At 46.3% G+C, this 14,341-nt stretch overlaps 1 protein-coding gene across 1 annotated transcript; it reads left to right on the top strand.

The window, feature by feature from the left end:
* The first annotated feature begins 248 nt into the window (after window positions 1-248).
* Window positions 249-10,938, top strand: LOC106581989 (bromodomain-containing protein 2). Its single transcript, XM_014164603.2, is given in 13 exon segments — window positions 249-395; window positions 2,630-2,921; window positions 3,131-3,268; window positions 3,443-3,593; window positions 3,804-3,933; window positions 3,935-3,962; window positions 4,119-4,628; window positions 4,844-4,972; window positions 5,305-5,559; window positions 7,434-7,702; window positions 8,233-8,558; window positions 8,836-8,961; window positions 9,057-10,938. Coding segments are annotated over 13 exon segments (2,514 nt in total). The 5' UTR covers window positions 249-363; the 3' UTR covers window positions 9,185-10,938.
* Window positions 10,939-14,341: the final 3,403 nt, after the last annotated feature.

The following is a 14,341-nucleotide window of genomic DNA, read 5'->3' on the forward strand; positions in this document are numbered from 1 at the left end:
TTTCGTAAACGTAAAGATGATGACGATTATATAAACAAAAAATCTGTTGTTTTTATCTAACTAGCTAGACTAGCCGTCTGAAGCTAAAGGAACAGGATGTTCTTCTTGCAGGGTGTGGCATGTTAAATTACAGACAGCGTGGATAGCCAAACATAATCTAGCACCTATGCGGAGTAGCCAATCTGAAGCAAGTATTACGAGAAACCCCGACAGGAATTGCACGAAAACGCCACGTGATATGTTTATAAAGCGGCAGGCGGTAGCTTTTCGGCGCCATTTCATTGTAGAACTGTTCGGCGTTTATTTGGTGGAAACATAACAGTGGACAAATTTGGAACATAAAAAGAATCCGGATCCATCCTAATGGAAACGGCCGTTAACCCGCCCCTTGACAGGTACCTTTATGAACATTGTACCTTCAGGCTCGGGTCGGAACTGATTTTGCAGGCTTGAAAATTGACACGAATCGGGACTGAATGGCTAAACCTAGTTAGCTAGTAGTCACTGTCGGTGCATCAGCTAGCTAACTAGTCTTTTCTCAACTCTGACACGAACCAATGAAAATATTTCGTTGGCTAGTAAGATGTAAATATAGAGATATTTTTGTTCCTAACATCCCCTTCGATAGTTAACTATACAGTGAGGTTGGATATTGACTTATTGTGTGGGTCAGCCTACTCAATAACTTAGTACTGGGGGATTGTTTAAAATTGGCTGTGGTGATGAAACGCTTCATTGAGCGGCACTGCGCCACCGCCATTTTCTTGCTATAAATCTTAATGACAGAGAAATAAACTGAGCTAGGGCCGCAGATGTGCAATTTATTTGTAGCGTATTCAGTTGTCCAAACCCGGTTGTTTACTTTCTGATGTTCGCCAGCAAACGTTAGCGTCCTGGCTAAATAGCTTGGTAGCTAGCTGGATTCAGTTGTTTACGAACGATGCAATGGTTCCAAGCTAGCCAGTTAAGTTAGCGTTTCCACAAATGGGGTCTCACATAAACAAGCTAGTAACACGAGGAGCTGATTGGATAGTTGTGCAAGGGTTTGAGTCACAGGAGTTTGAGGGTTTTGACTGACGATCCTGAGGGTCTGTTTTGGCGTCGGTGTGTTTACACACGCTCAAAAAAGGCGGGGCGGCGACACTGACCACACGCAATGACTATAAATAAGCGCGGAAGCCTCTCCTCTCTGCCGGCTGAAATGATTGCCACAGTTAAGAATGAAAGCATATCACAATCTAACTAGCTAATGCATTTGATTATTGCCTATTACCGGTTAACACCCACAAATCAAAGTTAATTCAACGAAAATACTTGGGAGATTAGGCTAAGTATAACAAACACTCAGAGAGAGCAGTAAACTGGTCAACATACTGTAATGAAACTGGCAGGGAGCATGCCGCGACCTTCTAGCCCGAAGTCCAGCGCGCCATCGACTGTGCAAAAGCTTGCTCAAGCGGCAGTCGATATCCGCGCTTATAAACCCAGATCGTTACACTACTCCCTCCTTTCAAAGAGCGCGTCCTCACGCTTGCTTGCGACTCTACGTCTTATAGGAACGCGCTCACTGGCCAAGCATACGCACTGTCGTGGATGCAAGGTCCGATCACTTCTGATACCAATGGAACGACACAGGCAGGGAGCGGGCCTCGAACCCTCTACCTTCTAGCCAGAAGTCCAGCACGCTATAGACTGTGCCCCAAAAGCATGCTTAAGCGGTAGTCGATATCCGTGGCACAGTCGATAGCGCGCTGGGCTAGAAGGTCGAGGGTTCGAGACCTACTCCCTGCCTGTTTCATTACAGCATGCTTGAGCGGCAGAGTCGATATCCGCGCTTATAAACCCAGGGTCTTTACAATACTATCAGTCTTTTTCCCGGGTTATTAAGGAATAATATTATTAATGCATTGCCAGATCTTTCTCTTTTCTTCAAACATTTAACTTAACAAGGCTGTGTTGGGGTGTGTGTAAGTCCTGAGATGGAAAATCAGCTCAAGAGCTTTGCTTCCCTTTGTGTGTCAGTGGGATGGCATGTGCGTGCTGTGTGAACCCTGGGCGACCTGGGATAAAATAGTCAATCTGGTCCACACAGTACAAAAGATGGAAGTAAATAGAGGGAGAACCTGCATGTTGTCACTATTCTATCAATGAATGCAGGTTTAACTGCCCTCAATGCTGCCCGAGGGATTTCCCATCCAGTGATCTGGGTTTCGGGGCTGTACCAAAAGTGGCAGCCTATTGATAGAATCCTCATTGCATTGGTGAGGGAGCAGATGGCAAAGGGCCTGTGTTGGCGAAGGGTTCCTTCCTAATGCTTTCCTGCTTGAATTGTGTAGCCTGCACCTAGAAGTTTGTCATCATGAAGGTTGGCTTACTGTGCTTACAATGCACAATTAGTTGACTGTATTGACACTGACTGTAGGGCAATGATGAAGTATTGCGAAGATCAAGCACATTGTAGCATACTACTTTTGAAATGCCAGAGCTGAGGGATAACTCATTCATATGCTAAAATGTTCTGCTCAAATGTATTTCTCCCCTCATACATCCCCTTCTGTCTTCCCACCGCCTGTCCTGTCTATCCCACTACTTCAACCTCTCCCACCCTCTGTTCCTCTCTCCTGGTCAGCAGCTCTCTGGGAGTGGTGGGGCTGTCTGGCGGCGGGATGGAGCACCATGCCTCGGGCCCAGGCAAGCGCATGCGGAAGCCCTCGCTGCTGTATGAAGGCTTCGAGAGCCCCCAGCTGCCGTATGCGCCGCCCCCTCCCCCGATCCAGCCCCCCGTCAGGGACCCCGGCCGGCAGGGCTGCATGACCAACCAGCTGCAGTTCCTCCAGAAGGCTATGATCAAGTCCCTGTGGAGACACCATTTTGCCTGGCCCTTCCATGAGCCAGTGGATGCCTTCAGACTCAACCTCCCAGTGAGTTACACTGTTTGTCTATAAACAAGTGTAGAGATTAGTGGTCACCAACACTGGTCCTAGAGAGCCATAGGGGTCGCAAGCTTTTACAACCCACCACCATGTAGGCCTACACCTATGAGCGTTTGTACATAGTTTACATCCTCGTCACACCACCTTTCAACAGTCATAACTCTTTTTCTTTATTCCGTTCTCTCTTGCTCTACTAGGATTATCACAAGATCATCAAACAGCCCATGGACATGGGAACCATCAAGAAGCGGCTGGAGAACAACTACTACCGCAGCGCCAGTGAGTGTATGCAGGACTTCAACACCATGTTCACCAACTGCTACATCTACAACAAGGTATGGCCATAATATTTACATGTGTAGGTCAGGCTAATGCATCAATGACAACAGACCTAATATACATTTCTCTAATTTATCACAAGGCCTTTCCATATTCACAGCAACTGTAGCTGTATCTGTGTTAACTGGATGTTGATTCTAAAGTGCATGTGGCCTCTTCTCCTCTCCCAGCCCACAGATGACATTGTGCTGATGGCCCAGTCCCTGGAGAAGGTGTTCCTGCAGAAGGTGGCCCAGATGCCCCAGGAGGAGATTGAGCTGCCCCCTCCTGCCCCCAGGGGCAAACCGGGCAAGCCTGGCAAAGGAGGCCGCAAGTCCAATGGTGAGTCACTCTGGAGAATGTGGTGGGGAAAAGCAGGCAAGAGCAATGTTCAACGACGAGTTGGTGGATGTACTGTGTATGTTTGGTTAAAGATGAGTTGGAACAACCTGTTTAACGTGTAATGCACTGTACATCTTTGGCTATAATATTCTTGGTAGTATTATCACTATGGGTGTGTTCTTGAGCCTGATTTCTCTGCCCATCTTTCAGCATCGAAAGCTCACCAGGTCCCTGCGGTGTCCCAGTCAGCATACTCCCCCTCCTCCTCTGACACGGGTGACTCAGACACCCCTCATCAGACCATGCTGCCCAAGAGTCTGCCCCCCACACAGCTGCTGAGCCTGCCCCCCCACACTGCCCACCTCCAAGGTACCTCACCACACTTCACTCAAGATGCTAAGACCTGAATAGGAACTTGCTATAGTACTGTACATTGTATTGATGCTACACACTTGCTGCTGCTGCCTTCACACTGTATATTGGCTACAGAATACCATACTATAACTCTTTTCTCTCCCTGTGCAGAAGAAGGGAGTGAAACGGAAGGCGGACACCACCACTCCCTCCACCATGATGACCATGCCCCTGGCCGTAGGAGGGGGTCGGATGGTGGGCCTTGGGAAAGGAGGCCACGGGCAAGGCCTGAGCCATGACCCCTCCACCCTCTCCCTCACCTCCCTGGGGGACATGGACCCCCCTCCCAGCCTGGTTAGAGGACCCATGGGCCCAGGAGGCCCCGTTCTGCTCCAGCCCATGATGGCCGGAGGCGGGAAGACCCTAGTTCGGCGCGGTGGCAGTGGACGCCCCATCAAGCCCCCCAAGAAAGACCTGCCGGACTCTGTGCAGCCCAAGGCGCCACGGCGGGCCAAGTTGAGTCAACAGCTGCGTTACTGTAGCAGCGTGCTGAAGGATCTGCTGTCCAAGAAACACGCAGCCTACGCCTGGCCCTTCTACAAGCCCGTGGACGCCTCGGCCCTGGGCCTGCACGACTACCACGACATCATCAAGTGCCCCATGGACCTCAGCAACATCAAGGTCAGCTTGCAAGATAGAGATGTCGCACTGCCTTGACTCAATGAGAACTGAATGTGGCTGAAATACACAGTTCATGGATTATTACCTATCTTCTCAGATTTGTTTTGTGTGGATATCTGTCAGTATGAAACTAAGGAGGCGTATCCCTATCTGGAGTCCTCTCCTTTATCTGTTGGAGTTTAAAACAGTCTTTCTCTCTCCTATCTTTCTCTCAGAGGAAGATGGACAGTCGGGAGTACAGGGATTCGCAGCAGTTTTCCGCTGACGTCCGACTCATGTTCTCCAACTGCTACAAATACAACCCCCCCGACCATGACGTAGTGGGCATGGCCCGCAAGCTGCAGGTGAGCTCGGTTCTGTCACCACAATTCACCCTGGAACCCTTAGTTCACCTTTGTTGCTTGACCTCTGTCCACTGCATGCTCAGGGGTTTTTACTTGCAATGACTGCGATATGTGGTAGTCTACCTTGGCAGAAGGCAATGACTGCAAGTCACTGGATAAGTCTACTTAATGACTAATCTATAAATTGTTTTGGTCTCCATTTCTCTGTTCTGTCCCTACAACTTTGTTTCTTGTGATAACTGTTATTATTGTGTAACAAAACAAAAGGGACATGATCCACAATGAAGTAAAAAACAAGCTCACTCACTCCGTTTGTCCATCTGTCCATCCAGGACGTGTTTGAGTTCCGCTTCGCCAAGATGCCCGACGAGCCCCTTCAGCAGGCTCCTCCCAAGTCCCGTGGCATGGGTGGCGGCATGGGCACTCACGCTCACGGCGGCGGCGACTCCTCGTCTTCTTCCTCGTCGTCATCGTCCTCCTCCTCCTCGTCGGAGAGCGAGCCCAGCAGCGAGAGCGAGAGCAGCTCGGACAGCGAGGAGGAGCGAGCACACCGCCTGGCCGAGTTACAGGACCAGGTGTGTACACAGGTAGACTCAACCCCCCCCGTTCACCGAACACACTGCACCACACACACCGAACACACTGCACCACATACCTTACACAGGCCAGCTTTTATCTACACATCACAAGCACAGACTGCATCAAGAGTTTTAGATTTCTCTCCAACACAGGTTTTTCTAATATTCAGACAAATCCATGCTAGTATGCATACTTTCACTCATTTGGTATACAAGTACTCTCTGTGTTCAAACATGTATTTTCACAAGCCTGCTATTTGCTGTATTTTCTCACTGTTACACTCTATGGTAGGCCGTCATTGTAAATAAGAATTTGTTCTTAACCTCTATGGGCTAGGTGGGACGCTAGCGTGCCACCCGTGGTGCACTCCATCAACAGCAGGTGCATTTCAAGAGCGGCAAATTTGAATCCAAATAAATGTCAAAATTCAAATTTTTCAAACATACAACTATTTTACACCCTTTGAAAGATAAACATCTCCTTAATCTAACCACGTTTTACGATTTCAAAAAGGTTTTACGGCGAAAGCATAAATTTAGAGTATGTTAGGACAGTACATTTACAAGAGTTGTGTGTAATGTTTTGTCAATTCAAAGACAGGGTCACCAAAACCATAAAACCAGCTAAAATGATGCACTAACCTTTTACAATCTCCATCAGATGACACTCCTAGGACATTATGTTAGACAATGCATGCATTTTTAGTTCTATCAAGTTCATATTTATATCCAAAAACAGCGTTTTACTATGGCATTGATGTTGAGGAAATCGTTTCCCTCCAATAACCGGCAGTCAAGTCAGCGTCACAAATTAAATAATTAAAATTAGAAAACATTGGTAAAATATTATATTGTCATTTAAAGAATTATAGATTTACATCTCTTGAATGCAATCAACTTGCCAGATTTAAAAATAACCTTACTGGGAAATCACACTTTGCAATAATCTGAGCACTGCGCCCAGAAAAATACGCGTTGCAATACAGACTAGACGTCATGTTGGGGAGATCTAAAATCGAAAATACTATGTAAATAATCCATTACCTTTGATTCTCTTCATCAGATGTCACTTCCAGGTATCACAGGTCCATAACGAATGTAGTTTTGTTCAAAAAAGCTCATCATTTATGTCCAAAAATCTCCGTCTTGTTAGCACATGATCTAAGCCAGCCGGACTTCTCGTCATGAACGAGGGGAAAAAATATATTTACGTTCGTTCAAACATGTCAAACGTTGTATAGCATAAATCATTAGGGCCTTTTTTAACCAGAACATGAATAATATTCAAGGTGGACGAATGCATACTCTTTAATAACGTATTGGAACGAGGGTACCCAACATGAACTCGCACGCCAGGTGTCTAATGGGCCATCATCGTTCCATGGCTCTTGTTCGGTCAGATCTCCCTCCAGAAGACTCAAAACACTTTGTAAAGGCTGGTGACATCTAGTGGAAGCAATAGGAAGTGCCAAAATATTCCTCAGCCCCTGTGTTTTTCAATGGGATAGGTTTAAAGGTAATCCAACACATCAGGTATCCACTTCCTGTCAGAAAATGTCTCAGGGTTTTGCCTGCCAAATGAGTTCTGTTATACTCAGACACCATTCAAACAGTTTTAGAAAATTTAGGGTGTTTTCTATCCATATGTAATAAGTATATGCATATTCTAGTTACTGGGTAGGAGTGGTAACCAGATTAAATCGGGTATGTTTTTTTTATCCAGCCGTGTCAATACTGCCCCCTAGCCCTAACAGGTTAACTGACTTGCCTAGTTAAATAAAGGTTAAATAAAATATCACAGTATTCCTTCATGATCTAGCCATATAAGTGAAGTGTGTTTGTCCAGTTGAACACTCCACCTCTGGTCTGCCCCCCGGTGACAGCTCCGAGCCGTACACGAGCAGCTGGCAGCCCTCTCCCAGGGCCCAATCGTCAAGAACAAGAAGAAGAGGGAGAAGAAAGACAAGAAGGAGAAAAAGAAGAAGAAGAAGCCGGAGAAGCGAAGCCGAGGACGGCCCAGCGCGGCGGTAGGGGGTGAGGACTGGGAGATGCTGACGGCCAAGCCGGTGAGGACTACGAAGAGTAAATCCAGGAGCTCAGCTCCCGCCTCCTCACAGGGCAAGAGAGGCCCCGGCAAGAAGAAGGGCAGCAAGTAAGCACACACTGACCTCAAACACGACCTTTCTCTTTGCTTTTACTCATCCTTTCCATCGGTCATCCATGTCTTCTTTCTTCTATCTTGTTTGTTTCAGTCTCATTTTGTAGACTTTCACATTGCTTCCTCTTCCACCTTTTCTGTTTCCTCGCTTCGCTTTTTTAAAGTTTCTTACACTATTCTCTACTTCCTCTCTTTCATCACAATCCAATTTCCAACTTGACCTGCATGTGTCTCTCTAGAAACTGCAGTGGGTTTGCAGAGTACAGATTATTGTATGGGGCAGTATATCAAGTTCATTTTGATAAGAGATGAATATGTAATGAATTGAAGGTGATTTGTTGATGTAAATGTGTCAATGTAGGTTGTCATTATATTTGGGGTGGGTCAAGAGAAATGATTTCAAAAAATGTATAATTGGTTCCCCACAAGTTTGGGCGTGAAAAAAATGGGCTCCATGCTGGAAAAGTTTGCATACAATTTCTCTAGTACTACTGCACGGCCTCTAACAGCTTCCCTCTCCCTAGAAACACCAAAAAGTCCCAGGCTGCTACCATGCCCTACTACGCCCCGCCTGCCTTCTCCATGCTGCCCCACTATGACTCCGAGGAGGAGGAGGAGACGTCTCCCATGTCGTACGACGAGAAGCGCCAGCTGAGCCTGGACATCAACAAGCTGCCTGGCGAAAAGCTGGGCCGCGTCGTCCACATCATCCAGTCCCGCGAGCCCTCGCTGCGCGACACCAACCCCGAGGAGATCGAGATCGACTTTGAGACGCTCAAGCCGTCGACGCTGCGCGAGCTGGAGCGCTACGTCATGACGTGCCTGAGGAAGAAGCCCCGTAAGCCCTATGGTGAGGGGGAACAAATAGTGATAGCTAATGCTAGCTGTGGTTAGCTAGTATGGTGTGAATGCATCATGTTGTCACTGCAGACACTTGCTAATGCCTTGTTATGCTACAAAGAACTGATGCTACAAGCTGGTGCTGTGGTGATAAAACGCTACATGCTACCGCTCTGGTTGACTAATACCATACAAATGTAACCAGTCTTTCACTATGGAATGTTAGGATATGTATGTGTGGGCTGAGTATATAACCTTGAACCGGTCTTCCTGTCTGTGTGTAACAGTGAAGAAAGGGGGCCCCGGCAAGTCCAGAGAGGAACTGGCCCTGGAGAAGAAGAGTGAGCTGGAGAGGAGGTTGCAGGATGTCAGCGGACAGCTCAACTCTGGCAAGAAACCCCAGAAACCCAAGGGTGAGAGCCACACGCTCGCAGAACTGCTGTTGCACATGTAGCATGTAGCATTGAGATACATGCTAAGACTATTACCCCCTTTGTCTCTCTTGCAGCGGAGAAGCTCAGTGGCGTGGAGCCTCACGCCCAGCCCTCCCGCCTCAGCGGCAGCAGCTCCAGCTCAGACTCTTCCTCCTCCTCGTCATCCTCCTCCTCTGACACCAGTGAATCAGACTCGGGTTGATGAGACAGTGGGAGAGGGAGGGAACCCCCGTCGAGCTCAGGGACATGCGGCAGCCCCAGGACGACGTCTCCTGGGGCAGTCAAGGGAGGGAAAAGAGTGCCCCTCCCTCGACAGGCACCCCAGCACGAACACTCCCAAGATGAATGATGATGGTGGGATTTGTGTGCAGGGTGGAGGACGCGTGAAGGTCACTAAGGATACTGAAGACCAGAAACATATTGAGAGTTCAGCCAGGTTTAAGAACAGCTGCCATGTTAGAGCCTTTATTCTCGAAATGTTGGTAATGTAACAATACGAGAGAGCCTCTGACAGTTCCCTATGAAATGACCATTCAGGATAATGTATATCCAAGTCTTTACTGTGTTGTGGTGTCAACAAATTGCATATCTGCTTTCACTGGACATCTTCATAGCTTTTGAAACTATCAGAAATAAACAGCGCAGAAGCGTCAATTATCACTTACAATGGCTATGGAGAAGGAAGTGGCACTCTCGGAATGTTCAGACAGAAACCGCATCGGACCAACTCTCTCTGACTCTGCTCAAGACCCCCAACACAAATGCCTTGTTATCCCTCTCCTCCCTGTGTAAATACTTGTACAATTTATCTACGTTTCTTTTATAAAGAAGAATTTTATGGCGATCCCCCAAAGAGGGAGACTGAGGAGCAGTGAAAGGATGTGGAGAGATTTGCCCAGCCCCATGTTGGACACTTCTTGATGTGCAATCATAGATTGATAAGAACTGAATGGGTATAAGCAGTATGGCAGAAACCCCACTTGCCCTCCCAGAAAGCTATGTGGAGTGAGAATTGTAATGCTTACACTTATCTGTTCTCTCACTACGAGGCCGTCACTGTCTAGTGGTTGATTTTCAGATCTGGTAGTTATGTCTTTTCTGTCAAGTCTTATAGCTGCAGTTCACGAGTCAGTACTTTTTGTTGTTGCTTTCTGTGTTTCATTTTACATCTGTTCTTACTGCTAACAGACCAACATTCAGCTGGACATAAAGTTCAGAGGCAGGAGAGTTTTATTTCCATTCCATATGTTCCTCTTAAGAGATCTAACTACTGAAACTCTTTTTCTTGACAGTGAGATTTGTCATACATGTATGGCACTTACCATTAAGAAACAGCCCAGTTGTCATTTCTCAGGAAAGGAGTAGGTTTCTTGATGGTGACACTGCAGTCTTAATCACAGCAGTCATAGAAACTGATCAGTCTGCAATTCTGTTTGTGCTTAAAGGAAGATTCCACTCAATCATTTGGTATTTGTTTCGTTAGTCCACTGTTGATACAGTTCCACAATGTTTTGCATGTCAGCCATCAAGTTTTCAACATAGAACTTTCAAAATACAGAAAGTGTCACAGTATGATGCGCTTTGTAAGCTAACCGGTGGTTAGATGTTAAATCACCGTGAATACAAGAGCAGACATCCTACGTTGAAGTTTGGACCAAGAGATACACCAGATGAGATGTATAGAAGCTAGGCTGTTAGATCTCTTTAAGGAAAGTGTGTGTATATAGATGTATAGTACTGTATTTCAGTGGTCAAATGATCATGTTTCTTTCTACCAGTGAGTCTATTTTCCTGTCTTGCTTTTCTTTTATACTCTATTTATCCTCCACTTAGTCATGCTTTATTATTCCAGAACATGTCCTGAACATTGTTTTGCCTCCTGGTTGACTGGATTGCTGCTCAGAAGCATGCCAGTCATTTGAAAACTGTATATATTAAAATGAGACCTTCTATAAAGCCTTTTCTATTTGTTTGTAATATGTATACACAGTACACCCCTATTTATACAGTGCCTATGGAAAGTATTCGGACCCTTGACCTTTTGCACATTTTGTTACGTTAGCATCGTTTGAAAATTGATGAGGAAAACAATTTAATCAATCTACACACAATACCCCATAATGACAAAGCAAAAACAGCTTTTTAGAAATATTTGCTAATTTATAATTTTAAAATGTCACATTTACATAAGTATTCAGACCCTAGACTCAGTACTTAGAAGAACCTTTGGCAATGAATACAGTCGAGTCTTATTGGGTATGACGCTACAAGCTTAGCACACCTGTATTTGGAGTTTTTCCCTATTCTTTGCAGATCCTCTCAAGTTCTGTTAGGTTGGATGGGGAGCGTTGCTGCACAGCTATTTTCAGGTCTCCAGAGATGTTCGATCGGGTTCAAGTCCAGGCTCTTGCTGGGCCACTCAAGGGCATTGAGACTTGTCCTGAAGCCAGTCCTGCGTTGTCTTGGCTGTATGCTTAGGGTCGTTGTCCTGTTGGAAGGTGAACCTTTTCCCCAGTCTGAGGTCCAGAGTGCTCTGGAGCAGGTTTTCATCCAGGAACTCTGTACTTTGATCTTTGCCTTGATCCTAACTAGTGTCCCATTCTGTGCCGCTGAAAAACATCCCCACAGCATGATGCTGCCACCACCATGCTTCACCGTATGGATGGTGCCTGTTTCCTCCAGATGTGATACTTGGCATTCAGGCCAAAGAGTTCAATCTTAGTGTCATCAGACCAGAGAATCTGGTTTCTTATGGTCAGAGTCTTTAGGTGCCTTTTGGCAAACTCCAAGCAGGCTGTCATGTACCTTTTACTAAGGAGTGCCTTCCATCTGGCCACTCTACCACAAAGGACTGATTGTTGGGGTGCTGCACAGATGGTTGTACTTCTGGAAGGTTCTCCCATCTCAACAGAGGAGCTCTAGAGTTCTGTCAGAGTGACCTTTGGGATCTTGGTCACATCCTTGACCACGGCTATTCTCCCCTTGATTGTTCAGTTTGGCCGGGCGGCCAGCTCTAGTTAGAGCCTTGATAGTTCCAAACTCCTATGTAAGAATGATGGAGGGCACTGTTCTTGTGGACCTTCAATGCTGCATATTTCTTTTTGGTACTCTCCCCCATATCTGTGCCTCGACACAATCCTGTCTCGAAGCTCTACGGACAATTCCTTCGACCTCATGGCTTGGTTTTTGCTCTGACATGCACTGTCAACTGTGGGACCTTATATAGACAGGTGTGCTTTTCTAAATCATGTCCAATCAATTGAATTTGCCACAGGTGGACTCCAAATCAAGGTGTAGAAACATCAAGGATGATCAATGGAAACAGGATGCACCTGAGCTCAATTTCGAGTCTCATAGCAAAGGGTCTGAATACTTACGTAAATAAGGTATATCTGTTTCTCATGGTCTGAGAGTCGCTAAGGGCCTTTTGGCAAACGGGCTGTCGTGCCTTTTGAGGAGTGGCTTCTGTCTGGCCACTCGACCATAAAGGCCTGATTGGTGGAGTGCTGCAGAGATGGTTGTCCTTCTGGAAGGTTCTCCCATCTCCACAGACAAACTCTAGAGCGCTGTCAGAGTGACCATCGGGTTCTGACCAAGGCCCTTCTTCCCTGAATGCTCAGTTGGCCGGGCGGCCAGCGCTAAGAAGAGTCATGGTGGTTCCAAACTTCTTCCATTTAAGAATGAGGGAGGCCACTGTGTTCTTGGAGACCTTCAATGCTGCAGAAATGTTTTGGTACCAATCCCCAGATCTGTGCCTCGACACAATCCTATCTCGGAGCTCTACAGACAATTCCTCCGACCTCATGGCTTGGTTTTTGCTCTGACATGCACTGTCAACTGTGGGACCTTATATAGACAGGTGTGCTTTTCTAAATCATGTCCAATAAATTGAATTTACCACAGGTGGACTCCAAATCAAGGAGTAGAAACATCTCAAGGATGATCAATGGAAACAGGATGCACCTGAGCTCAATTTTGAGTCTCATAGCAAAGGGTCTGAATACTTATGTAAATAAGGTATTTTTTTATTTTATAAATTTGGTAAAATTGATAAACCTGTTTTTGCGTTGTCATTATGAGGTATTGTGTGTAGATTGTTGAGGATTATAAAAAATATATATATTTTAGAATAAGGCTGTAACCTAACAAAATTGGGAAAAAGTCAAGGGGTCTGAATACTTTCCAAATCCACTGTGTGTGTGTGTGTGTGTATATATATATATATATATATACACCGAATGCAACAATTTCAAAGATTTTACTGAGTTACAGTTCACATAAGGGAGTCAGTCAATTGAAAATCAGTCAATTTAAATAAATTAGGCCCTAGCCTATGGATTTCACTGGGAATACAGATATGCATATGTTGGTATGGGTCAGAAAACAAGTCCGTATCTGGTGTGTCCACCAATTTGCCTCATGCCGCGCGTTTTCAGGCTGTTGATTGTGGCCTGTGGAATGTAGTCCCACTCCACTTCAATGGCTGTGCGAAGTTTCTGGATACTGGCGGGAACTGGAACACTCTGTTGTACACGTCGATCGTGAGCATCCCAAACATGCTCAATGGGTGACATCTGGTGAGTATGCAGGCCATGGAAGAACTGGGTCATTTCCAGCTTCCAGAAATTATGTGCAGAACCTTGCGACATGGGACTGTGCATTATCGTGCTGAAAACAGGAGGTGATGGCGTTGGATGAATGGAAGGACTGCTGAGGGGAGACAGCTCATAATAATTAGCGGAACTGAAAAAATGAAATGGCATCAAACAGCTGGAAACCATGTGTTTGGTGTATTCGATACCGTTCCACTGATTCCGCTCCAGTCATTACCACGAGCCCGTTCTCCCCAATTAAGGTACCACCAACCTCCTGTGCTGTGCATTCAAATTGCTATCGATAAAATGCAATTGTGTTCGTTATCCGTAGTTTATGACTGCCCATACCATAACCCCACTGCCACCACCGGGCACTCTTTTCACAACAACAAACCGCTCGCCCACACAACACCATACATGCTGTCTGCCTGGTACAGTTGAAACTGGGATTAATCCGTGAAGAAGACACTTCTCCAGCGTGCCAGTGGCCATCGAAGGTGAACATTTGCCCACTGAAGTCGGTGATGAGGCCAAACTGCAGTCAGGTCAAGACCCTGGTGAGGACAACGAGCACGCAGACGAGCTTACCTGAGAAGGTTTCTGACAGTTTTTGCAGAAATACTTTGGTTGTGCAAACCCACAGTTTTATCAATGTCCGGGTGGCTGGTCTAAGACGATCCCGCAGGTGAAGAAGCCGGATGTGGAGGTCCTGGGCTGGCGTGGTTACCCGTGGTCTGCGGTTGTGAGGCCGGTTGGATGTACAG

This window comes from Salmo salar, chromosome ssa02 (assembly GCF_905237065.1).
Source record: "Salmo salar chromosome ssa02, Ssal_v3.1, whole genome shotgun sequence".
Classification (NCBI taxonomy): domain Eukaryota; kingdom Metazoa; phylum Chordata; class Actinopteri; order Salmoniformes; family Salmonidae; genus Salmo; species Salmo salar.